Here is a 12,944-nt window from a genome sequence, read left to right on the forward strand (position 1 = left end):
GCGCGCGCGTAAGGCCCGCGCGCGATGATCTCACTCATGCGCGAGTGCGCGCGGTGCACGTTCATCTCGCCAGTCTTCCACTCTCTTGATGAGCTCATAGTTGCTTGGTGGTGTCAGCTAGTTGGCTGACGTCTGTGCGCCTCCTTTGGACCCACGCACGGAAACACGCACCCACTCGGGATCTAGATACCACCTCCTAGAAGGCGGTGCTACTCAGCCCCCGCCTCGCGTGTTTGCGGCGCCAGCTGGCCTGGCGGTCTCCGGCGCAGGGAAGCTGGGCTTTTCGGCACAGCTCTTCCGAGGTCGCGGTGGGCTGAGAGAGCAGGCCGGCTAAAGCCGGCGGAGACTCGGAGGGGCTATGCTGGGCAAGGATTACATGCTGGCCATCATTCTGGTCAATTGCGACGGTGTGCACTGAGGGGCCTCGTGGGAGAATCGGGAGCTGAGTGGGGAGACTAGGGAGTGAGAAAGGGTCAAATACGGGGGTGGGTTGGGGGTATGGCTTGGTTTGAAGACCGGGAGACAAATGAATCCTGATCTTTACATGTGATCTTAAGATTGGGGAGCATGGAGTTACCACCTACAGGCTGTCCCTTATGGGACAGAGAGGGAGGGTTATGACAAGGTGTTATTCTGAACTCATGCATAATATGTATCCTACTTCCAATCTCTTTTTTCTATAGATGACTTGTGGGGAGACCAAAATCTGGAGGGGGAGCCAGGCTTGCCCCCAGGCTGGAGGAAAATCCGTGATGCTGCAGGTACTTATTATTGGCATGTACCCAGCGGTAGCACCCAGTGGCAGCGCCCAACCTGGGAAATAGGAGATGCAGAGGATCCAGGCACGGTAGGTGTGAGGAGGGGGCCTGAGGCCATGTGCGGTCGGAGGCCTGCTGTTATACTGACTAACCCCCCACTTTACAGGGAACAGAGAAGATTTGGGGACTGCGGCCCCCTAAGGGGAGATCCTTTTCCAGCCTGGAGAGCTCACTGAACCGGAGGTAACTGGGATGCCCCAAGCAAAATGAAAGGCTTGGGAGCACTCAGAAATACAGCTGGACCCACTCTGTTTTCCAGCTCAGGCTCTGGTCTACCTTTTGGGCCCTGTTCTGTGTTCTTGGGCACAGTACAGCCCCATGTTCTTGACCATCAGTATTTTGAGTTTTGGCCCTTGATCTAAGTTCTTGTCATTAGTTACATGTTCTTTTCCATATTCTACGTCCTGACCTATCATGTCTTAGACCTTCCTTGGCTATTGTCTTTGGGCTTTGTTTTCAAGGATTTCTTGTCCTGGTCAGGGGCTCTGGTTCACACTCTATATACACTGCCTCATGTTTGTGACTTTTTTTCTATGTCCTGTCTGGGTCTTGTGTTCTGAATTCTCTCTCAAATTCTAAACTTCATTTTATGTTAATATATCCTGGGTCTTAACACACTTGGGTTTTATATTTGTGATGCCGTATTCTGGATCTTGTACAAAATCCTGTGCTGATGAAGTAGCCTGGGCCTTACCATTGCCCCTACTGTAGGAAGCGTGGTTCTCTTAATCAGCTGTGTTCTTTTCCAGTAACTCTCTGACCTGGTATGGTGAGGAATCCTACATTCAGAGCCTGGAGCCAGGGACTAAGGTAGTGACTTGGGTCCCAGGGTCAACCTAAGGTATTAGGAGATCTTTAGTGAAAGGTCAGGGGTGGAATAGGACTGAGCAGAGGTGATAAAGGGCGAAGGGAGAGACTACCAGAGGGTTTGTACATGTGGAGGCTGTGGTACCTGCCACCCGACTCCACCCCTGCTCACTCCCATCCCTTCCCCCAACTTGTCAGTGCTTTGCAGTCCGCTCTCTGGGCTGGGTGGAGGTGCCAGAAGAAGATCTGGCACCAGGGAAGAGCAGTATTGCAGTCAATAATTGTATCCAGCAGCTGGCTCAGACCCGCAACCGTAGCCAGCCCCCAGATGGTGCCTGGGGTGAGGTGAGTTGTCTGGCTGCCCAATGGGTTCAGTCTATGACCTAGCACAGGTAGTTGTCCCTGAGTTACCTGCTTCCCATGGCAACCACTTTTGTCTAACCTTTGGGCTGACTGTCCTTGGCAGGGCCAGAACATGCTTATGATCCTGAAGAAGGATGCCATGAGCCTAGTGAATCCACTGGACCATAGTCTGATCCACTGCCAGCCTCTGGTGCACATCCGCGTATGGGGCGTGGGCAGCTCCAAGGGCCGGTGAGGACTTCTGCATCTCCCCAAGCGAGAGCTGCTTCTCCCTCCCCCCTGCAGGCTGTGATCCCCACTGATGCTGATCCCTGGTACTTGAACCCCTGGACACAGATCCTCTGACATGGACCCAGCACTGCCTCCCCTGCCTGGTTCAGCCCTGGTTTGGGAGGGTGGGCCCAGCTCAGCCGGGACAGATAGGGGAGAGCCTTAGAGGCTGGGCTGATTCTCTCCTGTGCTCCCACATGCTTCTGGAACAGTGACAGGTATGTGACAACCAGGTACCCTGAGCCCCAGCCCTAACTTCCTTATTCCATCTCCGTTGCATTCCTAGACTGATTTTAAAAGCCTCTGTAGATACTATAGGTCCCTGCCCCCTAACCAGCTCTACCCCAGCTTCATCTCTGCTCTTGCCAGGGACTTTGCTTTTGTGGCGGGTGACAAAGACAGCTGTATGCTCAAGTGCCATGTGTTTCGCTGTGACGTCCCTGCCAAAGCTATTGCAAGTGCCCTACATGGGCTCTGTGCCCAGGTAAGGGCCAAGGGTTGGGGCAGGACATGTGGTTTGGAGCTAGGGCTAAAGTTTCCAAGATAGTTGGGGCAGGGTGTTATTGACCTCCTCTCCCAAATTCCCCTCTTTCCATGTCTCATGCTGTTTGCATTGTATTTTAGATCTTGTCAGAGCGAGTAGGGGTCAGTGGTGATTCTGTTTGCTGTTCCCCAGACCCCATCTCCCCTGAAGACCTACCACGGCAAGGTACAGGGAAAGGGTTGCTATATTGCAGCATCAGGTTGTTTGGGAGTTGGGGAGGTTCTTGGTCATTTAGCATTGCTCCAGAGATATGGGATTTCTGAGGTGCCTGGCCCCAGGGATCCAAAGCCCTAAAATGGACAAACATCCATGGACTTTCTTTTATTGGCAATAGTTCTGTCCTGGGTCCTGGCCTATTCAGAAGGGTAGGATGGGGTAATAGAGGGTTCCTATGCCAACTTTATGTGTACATTTCAGCGGAACTACTGGATGCTGTGAGCCAGGCTGCTCAGAAGTATGAGGCACTGTACATGGGGACCCTGCCAGTCACCAAAGCCATGGGTGAGAACTGAAGAGGCTGGATGGGTTGGGATGCGTAGGCAAGGGGAAGGTGGGTGAGGTGGGGTCTACTGCCACTTCTTGAAGACCTCCCATGGCCTTACATAGCTTGGGATGTACCAGCCTTCCCAACTCAAAAGTTCTAATCCCAGCTCCAGCTGTCTTCTTATCTCTCTGAATCCCAAGTCAGTGAGAGGGGCCTAGATACTCTCTGCAGACCCTTTATTTCTTTATTACTGGGAGACACCACAGTGGGCATGTTCCCCCCAGGAATGGATGTGCTGAACGAGGCCATTGGTACCCTCACCGCCCGGGGGGACCGGAACACCTGGGTTCCTGCCATGCTCAGTGTGTCTGATTCTCTCATGACTGCACATTCTATTCAGGTATCAGAAGAGGGTGAAGTGGGGGGCTGTGGAGGGTTGAGCAGGGATGCTGAGGAGGTCTGCTGGAAGAGCTTAGTAGGTCTGGCCAATGCTTGATCCTCTGATGACCAGGCCTGGTATGGACAGGCAGAGGCCAGTGCAGAGGAGGAGCCACTGTGGCAGTGCCCTGTGCGCCTTGTGACCTTTATTGGTGTTGGCCATGACCCACACACCTTTGGCCTCATCGCCGACCTTGGCCGTCAGAGCTTCCAGTGTGCAGCCTTCTGGTGCCAGCCTCATGCTGGGGGACTCTCTGAAGCTGTGCAGGCTGCCTGTATGGTGAGTTAGGGGTTGGAATTCACGGGTGGGATTGTCCTATAGCTGCTGTATACCATGGGCTAGGCTCAAGATTGGCAGCCTCTCCATAGATCACAAACCAATGATCTCAGGGATGACTGGTTCATAAGTATTTTAGCTCTTGTGCTGTTTTTAGTAAGTTTTGATTAGTTGGCAATACTTAAAGGCTAGAAGATTTTGACATAGTAATTACTATACCTGCACTTCTTAAATTATGAGAAGTCTGGCACAGGGTTCACATGTAAAATTTCAGCATGTAGCTGGAGTTTTTGTAGGGACTTTGCTATATAAGTTTGGCATTGTCTTTTCTCTTTGTCCCATTTAGGTTATTTCTTGGCATCTGTGGGCATTCAAATGTGCTTTAATTCCACTAATTCAGTTAACTTACTTATTCAATAAATGTTGAGTGCCTTTCAGAACATAGGCATCATATTTGACCCTGGTAATTCAGCAATATAGAGGGCATACTTTTACCTTTACAGAATACTTAGGATAGAAAAGAAACACCTTAGAAAGGGGCTATGTAACATGCGATGATAGAGGATATTTCCTTCAGGCGAGAAAACTGACATGACCTAAAAGGAAGTTAGGTAAAGGGGAGTGGGACAGGAAAAGGTGAGAGAGATGTTAGTGGATTAGAGTAACTGAAAGTGTATGTGGCATTTGAAGGAAAGTATAGTGAGAGATGAGGGCAGAAATCAGGTCATAGAGGACCTCATGGATCAAGGTGATGAGCTTATTTTATCCAGAGGTACTAGGAACCGTTGAAGGATTTTGAGCTAGATAGTTAAGTTTGTTTTGTGGTTTGGGTGACCTCTTAAGCTACAGTATGGGTAAAAGATTTAGAGAATACAGAGGAGGCAGGAAGGCTAATTAGGACCCTCTTTGAATGGTTCAAATGAGAGATGATTGGGGCAGTTATACTGGGAATGGATTGAGATTGTAGACCCTCCCTTTGGTTAGAGAATCTGCTTTGCCAGGGACTGATCCACAAAAGTGAGAGGTAGACCAGAGGCAGCCTAGAGGTAGGTTTGGTTAAGAGTATAGGCTATAGAGTCAGAACTAGGTTTGAATGCAATTCTACCATTTTCTGGCTGTATGACCTTGAGTAAGTCATCTACTCTTTCTGAATCTTAACTTCCTCATTTGGAAAATGGGGATAACAACACCTCATAAATAGATGGATTAAGTTATATTATTATACCAAGCACTTACCAGTGTCCAGCCTTCCTTAATTGCTCAGTAAATGTCAAGTTTTATGTTTTTGCTATTGAACTACTTTGGAGTATTATAGGAACTGCAGATATGCTAACTACCAGCCTTGTATCAGACAGAAGCCTTGCCCAGTTTTCTGCCCTGCAGAAGCTTTCAGGGAGTCCAGGGGCAGAGAGTAGCTGGATCCTCACATTACCCTTTTCCCTAGGTTCAATACCAGAAGTGTCTTGTGGCCTCTGCAGCTCGAGGCAAGGCCTGGGGTGCCCAGGCCCGTGCGCGCCTGCGGCTCAAGCGGACCAGCTCCATGGACGCCCCAGGAGGTCCCCTGCCTCTGCCCCCACTCAAAGGAGGGGTTGGGGGTGCAGGGGCAGCCCCTCGAAAGCGGGGTGTCTTCTCTTTTCTTGATGCCTTCCGGCTGAAACCCTCTTTGCTCCATATGCCCTAAATTGATCTTAGGGGGCTGAGGAAGGAGGCTCTGGATTCATGCCCAAATCTGTATCCCTTCATCCCCAGGGGCCTGCAACCTCTCACCTTTCTGCCTGCCGGTGATCCTTGCTTACCCTCTATTTATTGCCCAACCTATTGTTTATATGGATGACTGAGAGGCCCTGCACTACCACTTAGGCCCCTGGTTCCCCTTACCTTGGATCCTTGTGTTCCTTGACCCTGTCCAGCCCTGGGCAGTTGGTTCTACCTCAGCAACACTTTATAGAAAAATAAGTGCAAATAAAAATCCCTCAGTGACCTCACTAGGTGTGAGTATATTGGACCTGGGACAGGGTTGGGGGCCAACAACCTGTGTGAGGTGAGAGTGTCTGTGCTTGGTGTTGGCTGCTTGTAGTCACATGAGGGCATGGATGTAATGGACATCTGGCTTCATTCATGCAACAAGCATTTTTAAGGTCTTTGTGCTAGATACTTAAGCTAGGCGCTGGGGATGTACTAGTCAGAGTCCTTCTGAGACTTCTAGGGGAGACAAACGAGTCAAACAAAATAGAAGATGTTATGTAGTACAACTAGGAAATGTCAAGAGTATCGTGGTAGCTATGGTGAGACACTTAACCTGGCCTGACGTGTTACAGATTTCTGAAGAGTTGACTTAAACTGAGTGCTGAAGGAAGATGAGTACTAAGTAGTGAGCCTAGAGAAAATGAATGTGGTGATTGTGTAGGCACTGGACCAGAGGTGAGGCTCTGAAGTTGAACTGGCTAGATCACTGAAGGGGTACGCGTGGGGCAGGAACTTCTGGTGGTTTGAACTTGCTCCTGAGGGTAGTTGGGAGAGACTAGGGCTCCCTAGAGCGCCTCGTCCTTGGAAAAACAGCCTCGTTTGGTGCCTTGTGACTAGGGTCCCGATGGACATTTAGCAGAAGGTTTCGAGTCCCTTAGGGAGTTGGCGCAGGGTCCCCGCGGCGGCTCTCGGCAGTTGAGAAGAACGGTGGAAACAAGTCCTCCAACCAGCCTGCGCCGCCCGGCACACTGTCCAGCTAGCCCACGTGATCTGCCGCTCCGGAAATGACGCGCTGCCTCGCTGGCAGTGCGGAAGTGGAGATGGCGGAGCTGTACGTGAAGCCGGGTGAGCGAAGCTAGGGGCGCCGGGTGCGGACCTCTCTATTTTCCCAAGCCCCGGTGAAACCTTCCGCTGGAGTCCGGCTCTCACTTTACACATTTCCTCGCCTCCACAGGCAACAAGGAGCGCGGCTGGAACGACCCGCCGCAGTTCTCATACGGGCTACAGACCCAGACTGGCGGACCCAAGCGCACACCGCTCACTAAGAGGGTCGCCGCCCCGCAGGATGGATCCCCCAGAGGTGCGTGGGGGTCCTATGCGCGGAAACCGGCAGAGAATGGGCGGTGCAGGGATAAGAGTGACCCAAGAATCTGTTTTCCTTCTGAGGACTCCACAAGGAGACTGGGATCCCGGTAAAGGACCCAGGGCAGGTGCTTTTTGAGCCTCCCTCTCTGCCTCTTAGATCAATAAATGTTTATTTTAAAAGACTCTGTACTTTGATCCTAGGTGATCTCATTCAGATTATTCTCAAATTGTTTCCAATCTAGTCCTCTTAGAACCCCATAGTGGTACATCCGTTTGGCTGTTTTACATCTTCACTTGGGTATATAGTAGGCATCTGAGACTTGACGTGTTATTCATCTGTCTACTTATTATTTACTGAGTACACGCTAAGAGATAGTATTTGAGGGCAACAAACTAAACAGCAGTTAAAAATAGGTTAACTATCTAGCTTTGGCGATAGCTTAAGTAGTGGTAAAGGCTCTGTAGAGAAATAGAGTGATGTGATAGTTTCTGGCATCCGAGGGGCTGACATTTTAAGTTGAAATCTAGTGATGAAAAATCGGCCACTCAATGATCCGGTGCAAGAACACTTGAAAGCTAGTGCAAAGGTCCTGAGATAAGAACAAGTTTGGAGACTGAAGGAAATAAGAGTGGCTAGAGCATAGTGACTTTTGCCATGGAAAGGAGTTTGCATTTTAATCTGTAGAGTTAGAAGCTATTGGAAAGTTCAAAGTTGAGGGGGGCTCTTTTTCCTCCCTAAAATTTTCCCAGGCCAGGAAGCGGGCAATCACTTGCAAAATGGGCTCCAGTTCATTTCTTTTAGCATCCCTCCATCCTTTACACCCTTTTCACTGCAAAGGAGTGATATAAGGCAGGGTTTCTTAACCATGGCATTACTGATTTTGGGTCAGGTTATTTGTTGGATACTGCCTTTTGCATTGTAGGTTCTTCAGTAGCATCCTTGATCTCTACCCAGTAGGTGCCAGTAGCATGAATTCTGTTGTGTTTAGATGGGAACCACTAATTGAGTTACATCTTTAAAAGATCACTGTGTCTGCTGTGGAAAAAATTTTAGGGAAGAAATGAACAACAAACCAAGAAGCTTATGGTAATACAGGCAAGATTTAATGATTTGACAAGGATGGGAGTAGTGGGGGTGGTAGGAATTAGGTGGACATAGGATATATTGTGGAAAAAGAATAAATAGAAAAGGAATCAGTATATATATATATATATATTTTTTTTTTTTTTTTTTTTTTAAATCTAATATGGGAAGATTGGAGGATAGAGGTTTTGTGGGGAGAGGAAAAGCAAGCTTTCAATTCGGGCCATATTTAAGTGTGGGCTGTTGCTACCTTTGGGAGAGGTCTAGGCCAGAATTAGAGAATTAATCACCAAACATGTGGATGGTATTTGATGTTATGGCTTGAATAAGATGACATAAAGAGAGAATGTGGATAGAGGCCTAAGAAGATCCAACACAGTGCCCTGGGCTTTCTAGCATTTCAAGGTTTTGTAGAGAAGGGATCAGCAAAGATTAAGAAATGGCCAAAGAAGAACAGGAGAGAATAAAATCAAGAATCAACAGTGCAGAATGCTACAATGGTCAAGAGACGGGGGACCTCTATATCTGACAAACATTGCAATCACCGCTGACCTGAACAAGAGCAGTCTCCATGGAGTGGTGAAAACAAACTCAGTTGGAAAGGGCTGAGAAGAGAATATGAGAAATACAGAGTAACTATAGACAGTTCACCCACAAATTCTGTGAAGCATAGCTGAGAAATGGGGCAGTATTGGAAAACGGAATAATGTGAAGGGAGGATTGTTTTTGATAGTATACACTATATGTTTGTATGCTGATTGAGAACCAGAACTGATGGTGCAGCAGAAAAGAGGTAACAGCTGGAGATGGCTTGTTAGGAACAGAACCTTTCATTTATTACAGGAGGAAGGAGAGTGGGCACAGATGTAGATGAGCTGGTAGATGGGCACAGATGTAGATGGAGTTCATGTTTGATGACCTGTATTTTCTCAATGAAACATGAGGCAGGATCAGAGGTGGTGAGACAGTAGGGAAAAAAAGAGAAGAGTGATCACAATAGAAAAGTTTAGAAGAGATGTGTCCAGGCAGTGTTGGGTACTTGGCCATGAAAAGTATTTAATTATAATTCATCAGCATGGTTCTGTTTTTCCTACCAACTGCGACTACTGTGTAAAATGGAACAATAGGAAGAGAAAGAGGAGGGAACAGTGTTTATAAGGGAGTAGCTTTAATGTACCATGAAATCCAAGTAGTTGAGCTGGAAGGGTAGGAGGGGCAATCAGATTTTGGAGGTGATACAGTGTTGTGGATGAAGAATTGGGGAATAAGAGGATGGAACAAAATGACCACTAGAGGTGCAGGAGTCAAGTAACAGGTCAAATTATTAGATGCATTAATCATCCTTATAGATGCTAATGCCTGAAACTTAAGTTCTTAACTTTCTTCCTCTAGTATTTCTTAGTTACTGGTCAGAAACCAAGTCATCTTGATTCCTCCCTACTACTGTAACCAAATCCTGTTGCTGCCTTCTCCTAATTAAATCTCAGACCACTCTTTTTTTCCCCCCTCATCTGCTCTTTCACCCTAGTCATGCTAGGCATTCTCTTAATTGGACTACTCCATTAACCAACTGCTGTGCCTGGTTCTATTCTCGATTCATTCTCATCAATTTTTCATGGAGCATATGCATCTTAAAAAATAAGTCTGGCCACGTTACTCCCTCTTCCTATAAACCTGCAGTGGCTTCCTAGGACTGTCTGGCTCAAGATCAAATTCCAAGGCCCTGCAGGATCTGGACTTCCAGTGATGGCTCATACTGCTTTCTTCAGTGTTAATAACAGTCTTGGGAAGCTGGGTGGCGGCACGCCTGTAATCCCAGCAACTCAGGTGGCTGAGGCAGGAGGATTGCAAGTTTAAGGCCAGCCTCAGCAACTTAGTGAGACTCTGTCTCAAAATAAAAAACTAAAGGGCTAGGGATGTGGCTTAGCCACATTGAAGCACCCTTTGGTTCAATCCCCAATATCCCTGCCCACCTCCCCCGCCCCCAGAAAAAGTCTCTTCCTGCCTCTTGAGCACTGCCCTTATCTCCACCTAGTACTCATTTAATTCTTCATAGCTGCATCTAATGTATCCATTAGTTCTCAACTTAATAAAACCTGTTAACTGTGAGTACTTTTTGCTACACACAAATCTAGCATCTGTACCTATACTCATACAACTTAGGTAGGTCTTTCTATATCCCTTTATCACATAGTACATTTTCTTTCTTTATAGCATAAAACAGTAATTTGGCAATTTTCTTGTGTCCCCAACTCCTCTAGAATTTAAGTTCTCTGAGGGCAGGAACCTAATTTGTCTGGTTTACTCTCTTTGGCACCTGGCACATTGTCTGCACGTAGTAGGTACCTCACATACATTTTTAAGTGGATGAGTTGTCCCAGCATAGCCCTGCTTACAGGGTGACTAAAGAGTTGAGCTTCTTTACCTGTTTGAGCCATGCTGCTTGATACTGCTTTACCTTTTCAGTCTCCACCTCAGAGACTTCTCCTGGGCCACCACCAATGGGGCCTCCGCCTCCTTCAAGTAAGGCCCCTGGGCCCCCTTCTGTGGGGAGTTGTCCTGTCTCCAATGTGGAGCCCACAAGTTTCCCAGTCATCGAGTCTGAGGCTCTGATGGAGGATGTGCTGAGACCTTTGGAACAGGCATTGGAGGATTGCCGTGGCCACATGAGGGTAAGCCCTGGCCCTCCAGGGGGTGGTAGAGGACTCCTATCCATAGATTGATGCAAGTATTGCTCCCAACAGTAGACCTTCTGACCCTATGGGCAATCTTAATCCTTTCAGAGTTTGCGAAGGCCTTCCCAGACAAATGAACACAGGATTTCAGGAAGGTGCACAAGATTTCTGAAGAAGTCAGCAGTAGAATGAGTTGAATTAAATTTCCATTAGAACGGGCTGGGGAGATAGCTCAGTCAGTAGAGTGCTTGCCTTGAAGCACCAGGCCCTGAGTTCAATCCCCAGCACCGCAAAAAAAAAAAAAAAAAAAAAATTTCCATTAGTGAAAAATAACAGCTTGATTTTCTGTGCCTCCAGGCCATTCAGAGTGTACCCTGCTGGTTTTGTGCTCAGTAGGAGAGAGGAAATCACCTTCTGTCTATGGTGTTTCCTAAGCTCTCTGGAGGCAAGGGGGCAAGGAAAGTGGAAGTAACAGTAATTTCATCTATTTGGCTCTTAAGTTTCATTTTTTTGTAAATTAACCTTATAAGATGAACTTCTGAGGGTCTGAGAGGCCCTTGAAATTTTTAAATTCTAGCCACACATGCACTGTTTCTTGGGAGAAGATCCATAGGCCTCAACAGGTTTTCAGTGAGGGTCTCTAACCTTTGGGTAAAGAACCAGAACTCTAAAAAGACAAAATGTAAGGTCCTGGGCCAGAGATAGCAGGTACATTCCTATAAGATGCTGCCTTCCCATCTCCCCACTGGGCTGGCAACACTTGAGTTGGAGGGGGTTTATCTCTCAGAAGCAGGTATGTGATGACATCAGTCGACGCTTGACACTGCTTCAGGAACAGTGGGCTGGAGGGAAGTTGTCAGTGCCTGTAAAGAAGAGGATGGCACTACTGGTGCAAGGTATGGGCAGCTTCCTGGTATAGCCTAAATCTCTTGCCCTGCCATGGTTGATTAAGCTGGAACAAGTGCTAAGGTTTTACAATCTGGGATGGGAGGCATGAATGCTCTTTTTTAGCAGTCTGCTTGCTCAAGCTCTGTCTCTCCTCAGAGCTTTCAAGCCACCGGTGGGATGTAGCAGATGACATTCACCGCTCCCTCATGGTTGACCACGTGACTGAGGTCAGTCAGTGGATGGTAGGAGTTAAAAGATTAATTGCGGAAAAGAGGAGTCTGTCTTCAGAGGAGGATGCCAACGAAGAGAAATCTGCAGCAGCTACTGAGGAGAATCAAACTATACTAGTCTCTCAAGAGGCTCCATAATTCTGGGGATTCCCCAGACTCACCTATGCTTTGGTGTGGGAGGCCTTCTCTCACTTGACTCTCTTTTACCACCAGGGAGACTGTCCCATTGGAACAGACCCAAGATCCAATCTGGGATATAGGAAGGTCACTTGTTAACCCATAACACACACATTTCAATAAAAACATCTCAGTGGTGGGCACTGGGTGGGAAGAGATGAGCCCTTCATATGTCAGACTGGTCCCCACTGCTGTCATTGACTGCCCCACTCCTTGCATACCTACAAACTATATTCTCCTTCCTCCACAAATCATGAAAGACCTAGCTGGGCATGACCAGATCACTACTTGCCACTTTTACCAAAAAGTTAGATTGAAAAGTCCATTCCTTGCTATGTGGAACAGCCCTGTCTTTGAATGAGTTCATTTCAAAATGAGGATAGATTAAAGTAGCATAGCATGGGTATGTTTTTCTTTCAAAAGAAGACTCCCTTATATACCCCCCATCTTTAAAGTATATAGATGCTAGCAATTAGAACCAGAAAGTATGGTTTTTGCTATAGAAAATGAAGGAGATGACCAAATTACTGAGATTTGGAATTATTACTTTTGACTCATCAGGCAAGCTCCTACCTCATTTTGAGCTTTAGTGTGGACCATTAAGGTTTCTTCTGAACCTGGGTAAACAATAGAGCTCATGGAAGGGACTAGAGAAGTCCTTGGTGATATTGAGCTATGAGAAAGAAAGGTACAAAGTTTTCAGTATTGGAATGGGGATTAGTACACAGGTAGGAGACAGAAAAGACAAGGGGAGACAAGGGATTTGGCTATAGGCTGTGACATCACCTCATCCAGGAGTGCTGCTAAGGAATGGATAGGGGAGGGGTTGGTGGGGAGG

General features: G+C 47.6%; 2 protein-coding genes across 5 annotated transcripts; both read left to right on the top strand.

The window, feature by feature from the left end:
* Nucleotides 1–19: 19 nt before the first annotated feature.
* On the top strand, nucleotides 20–5,987 carry APBB3 (amyloid beta precursor protein binding family B member 3). 4 transcript variants are annotated; one of them, XM_079143968.1, is made up of 12 exons: nucleotides 20–407; nucleotides 684–761; nucleotides 925–1,001; nucleotides 1,568–1,628; nucleotides 1,824–1,970; nucleotides 2,092–2,219; nucleotides 2,628–2,742; nucleotides 2,883–2,967; nucleotides 3,220–3,303; nucleotides 3,571–3,686; nucleotides 3,798–4,004; nucleotides 5,446–5,987. In XM_079143968.1, exons 2-12 carry the CDS (start codon nucleotides 684–686, stop codon nucleotides 5,680–5,682), a joined length of 1,335 nt encoding a protein of 444 aa, XP_079000094.1. In that variant the 5' UTR covers nucleotides 20–407; the 3' UTR covers nucleotides 5,683–5,987. The 4 variants fall into 4 exon arrangements, with proteins under 4 accessions (XP_079000094.1, XP_079000095.1, XP_079000092.1 ...); XM_079143969.1 differs by having other exon boundaries at nucleotides 24–407; nucleotides 684–847; nucleotides 2,577–2,742; nucleotides 3,813–4,004; XM_079143966.1 differs by having other exon boundaries at nucleotides 24–407; nucleotides 684–847.
* Nucleotides 5,988–6,125: 138 nt separating this feature from the next.
* Nucleotides 6,126–12,260, top strand: SRA1 (steroid receptor RNA activator 1). Its single transcript, XM_079143991.1, has 5 exons — nucleotides 6,126–6,812; nucleotides 6,922–7,047; nucleotides 10,603–10,808; nucleotides 11,599–11,707; nucleotides 11,856–12,260. The coding sequence occupies exons 1-5, from the start codon at nucleotides 6,752–6,754 to the stop codon at nucleotides 12,065–12,067; spliced, it is 714 nt and encodes a 237-aa protein (XP_079000117.1). The 5' UTR covers nucleotides 6,126–6,751; the 3' UTR covers nucleotides 12,068–12,260.
* Nucleotides 12,261–12,944: the final 684 nt, after the last annotated feature.

Source organism: Sciurus vulgaris (assembly GCF_902686455.1).
Source record: "Sciurus vulgaris genome assembly, chromosome: 6".
Taxonomy (NCBI): Eukaryota; Metazoa; Chordata; class Mammalia; order Rodentia; family Sciuridae; genus Sciurus; species Sciurus vulgaris.

Coding starts and splice junctions, on each gene's coding strand:
- APBB3 (XM_079143969.1), top strand. CDS start 359: ATGCTGGGCAAGGATTACATGCTGGCCATCATTCTGGTCAATTGCGAC. Junction 408..683: donor CATTCTGGTCAATTGCGACG/GTGTGCACTGAG, acceptor TTTTTTCTATAG/ATGACTTGTGGGGAGACCAA. Junction 848..924: donor ATGCAGAGGATCCAGGCACG/GTAGGTGTGAGG, acceptor CCCACTTTACAG/GGAACAGAGAAGATTTGGGG.
- SRA1 (XM_079143991.1), top strand. CDS start 6,752: ATGACGCGCTGCCTCGCTGGCAGTGCGGAAGTGGAGATGGCGGAGCTG. Junction 10,809..11,598: donor ATTGCCGTGGCCACATGAGG/GTAAGCCCTGGC, acceptor TTTATCTCTCAG/AAGCAGGTATGTGATGACAT. Junction 11,708..11,855: donor GATGGCACTACTGGTGCAAG/GTATGGGCAGCT, acceptor GTCTCTCCTCAG/AGCTTTCAAGCCACCGGTGG.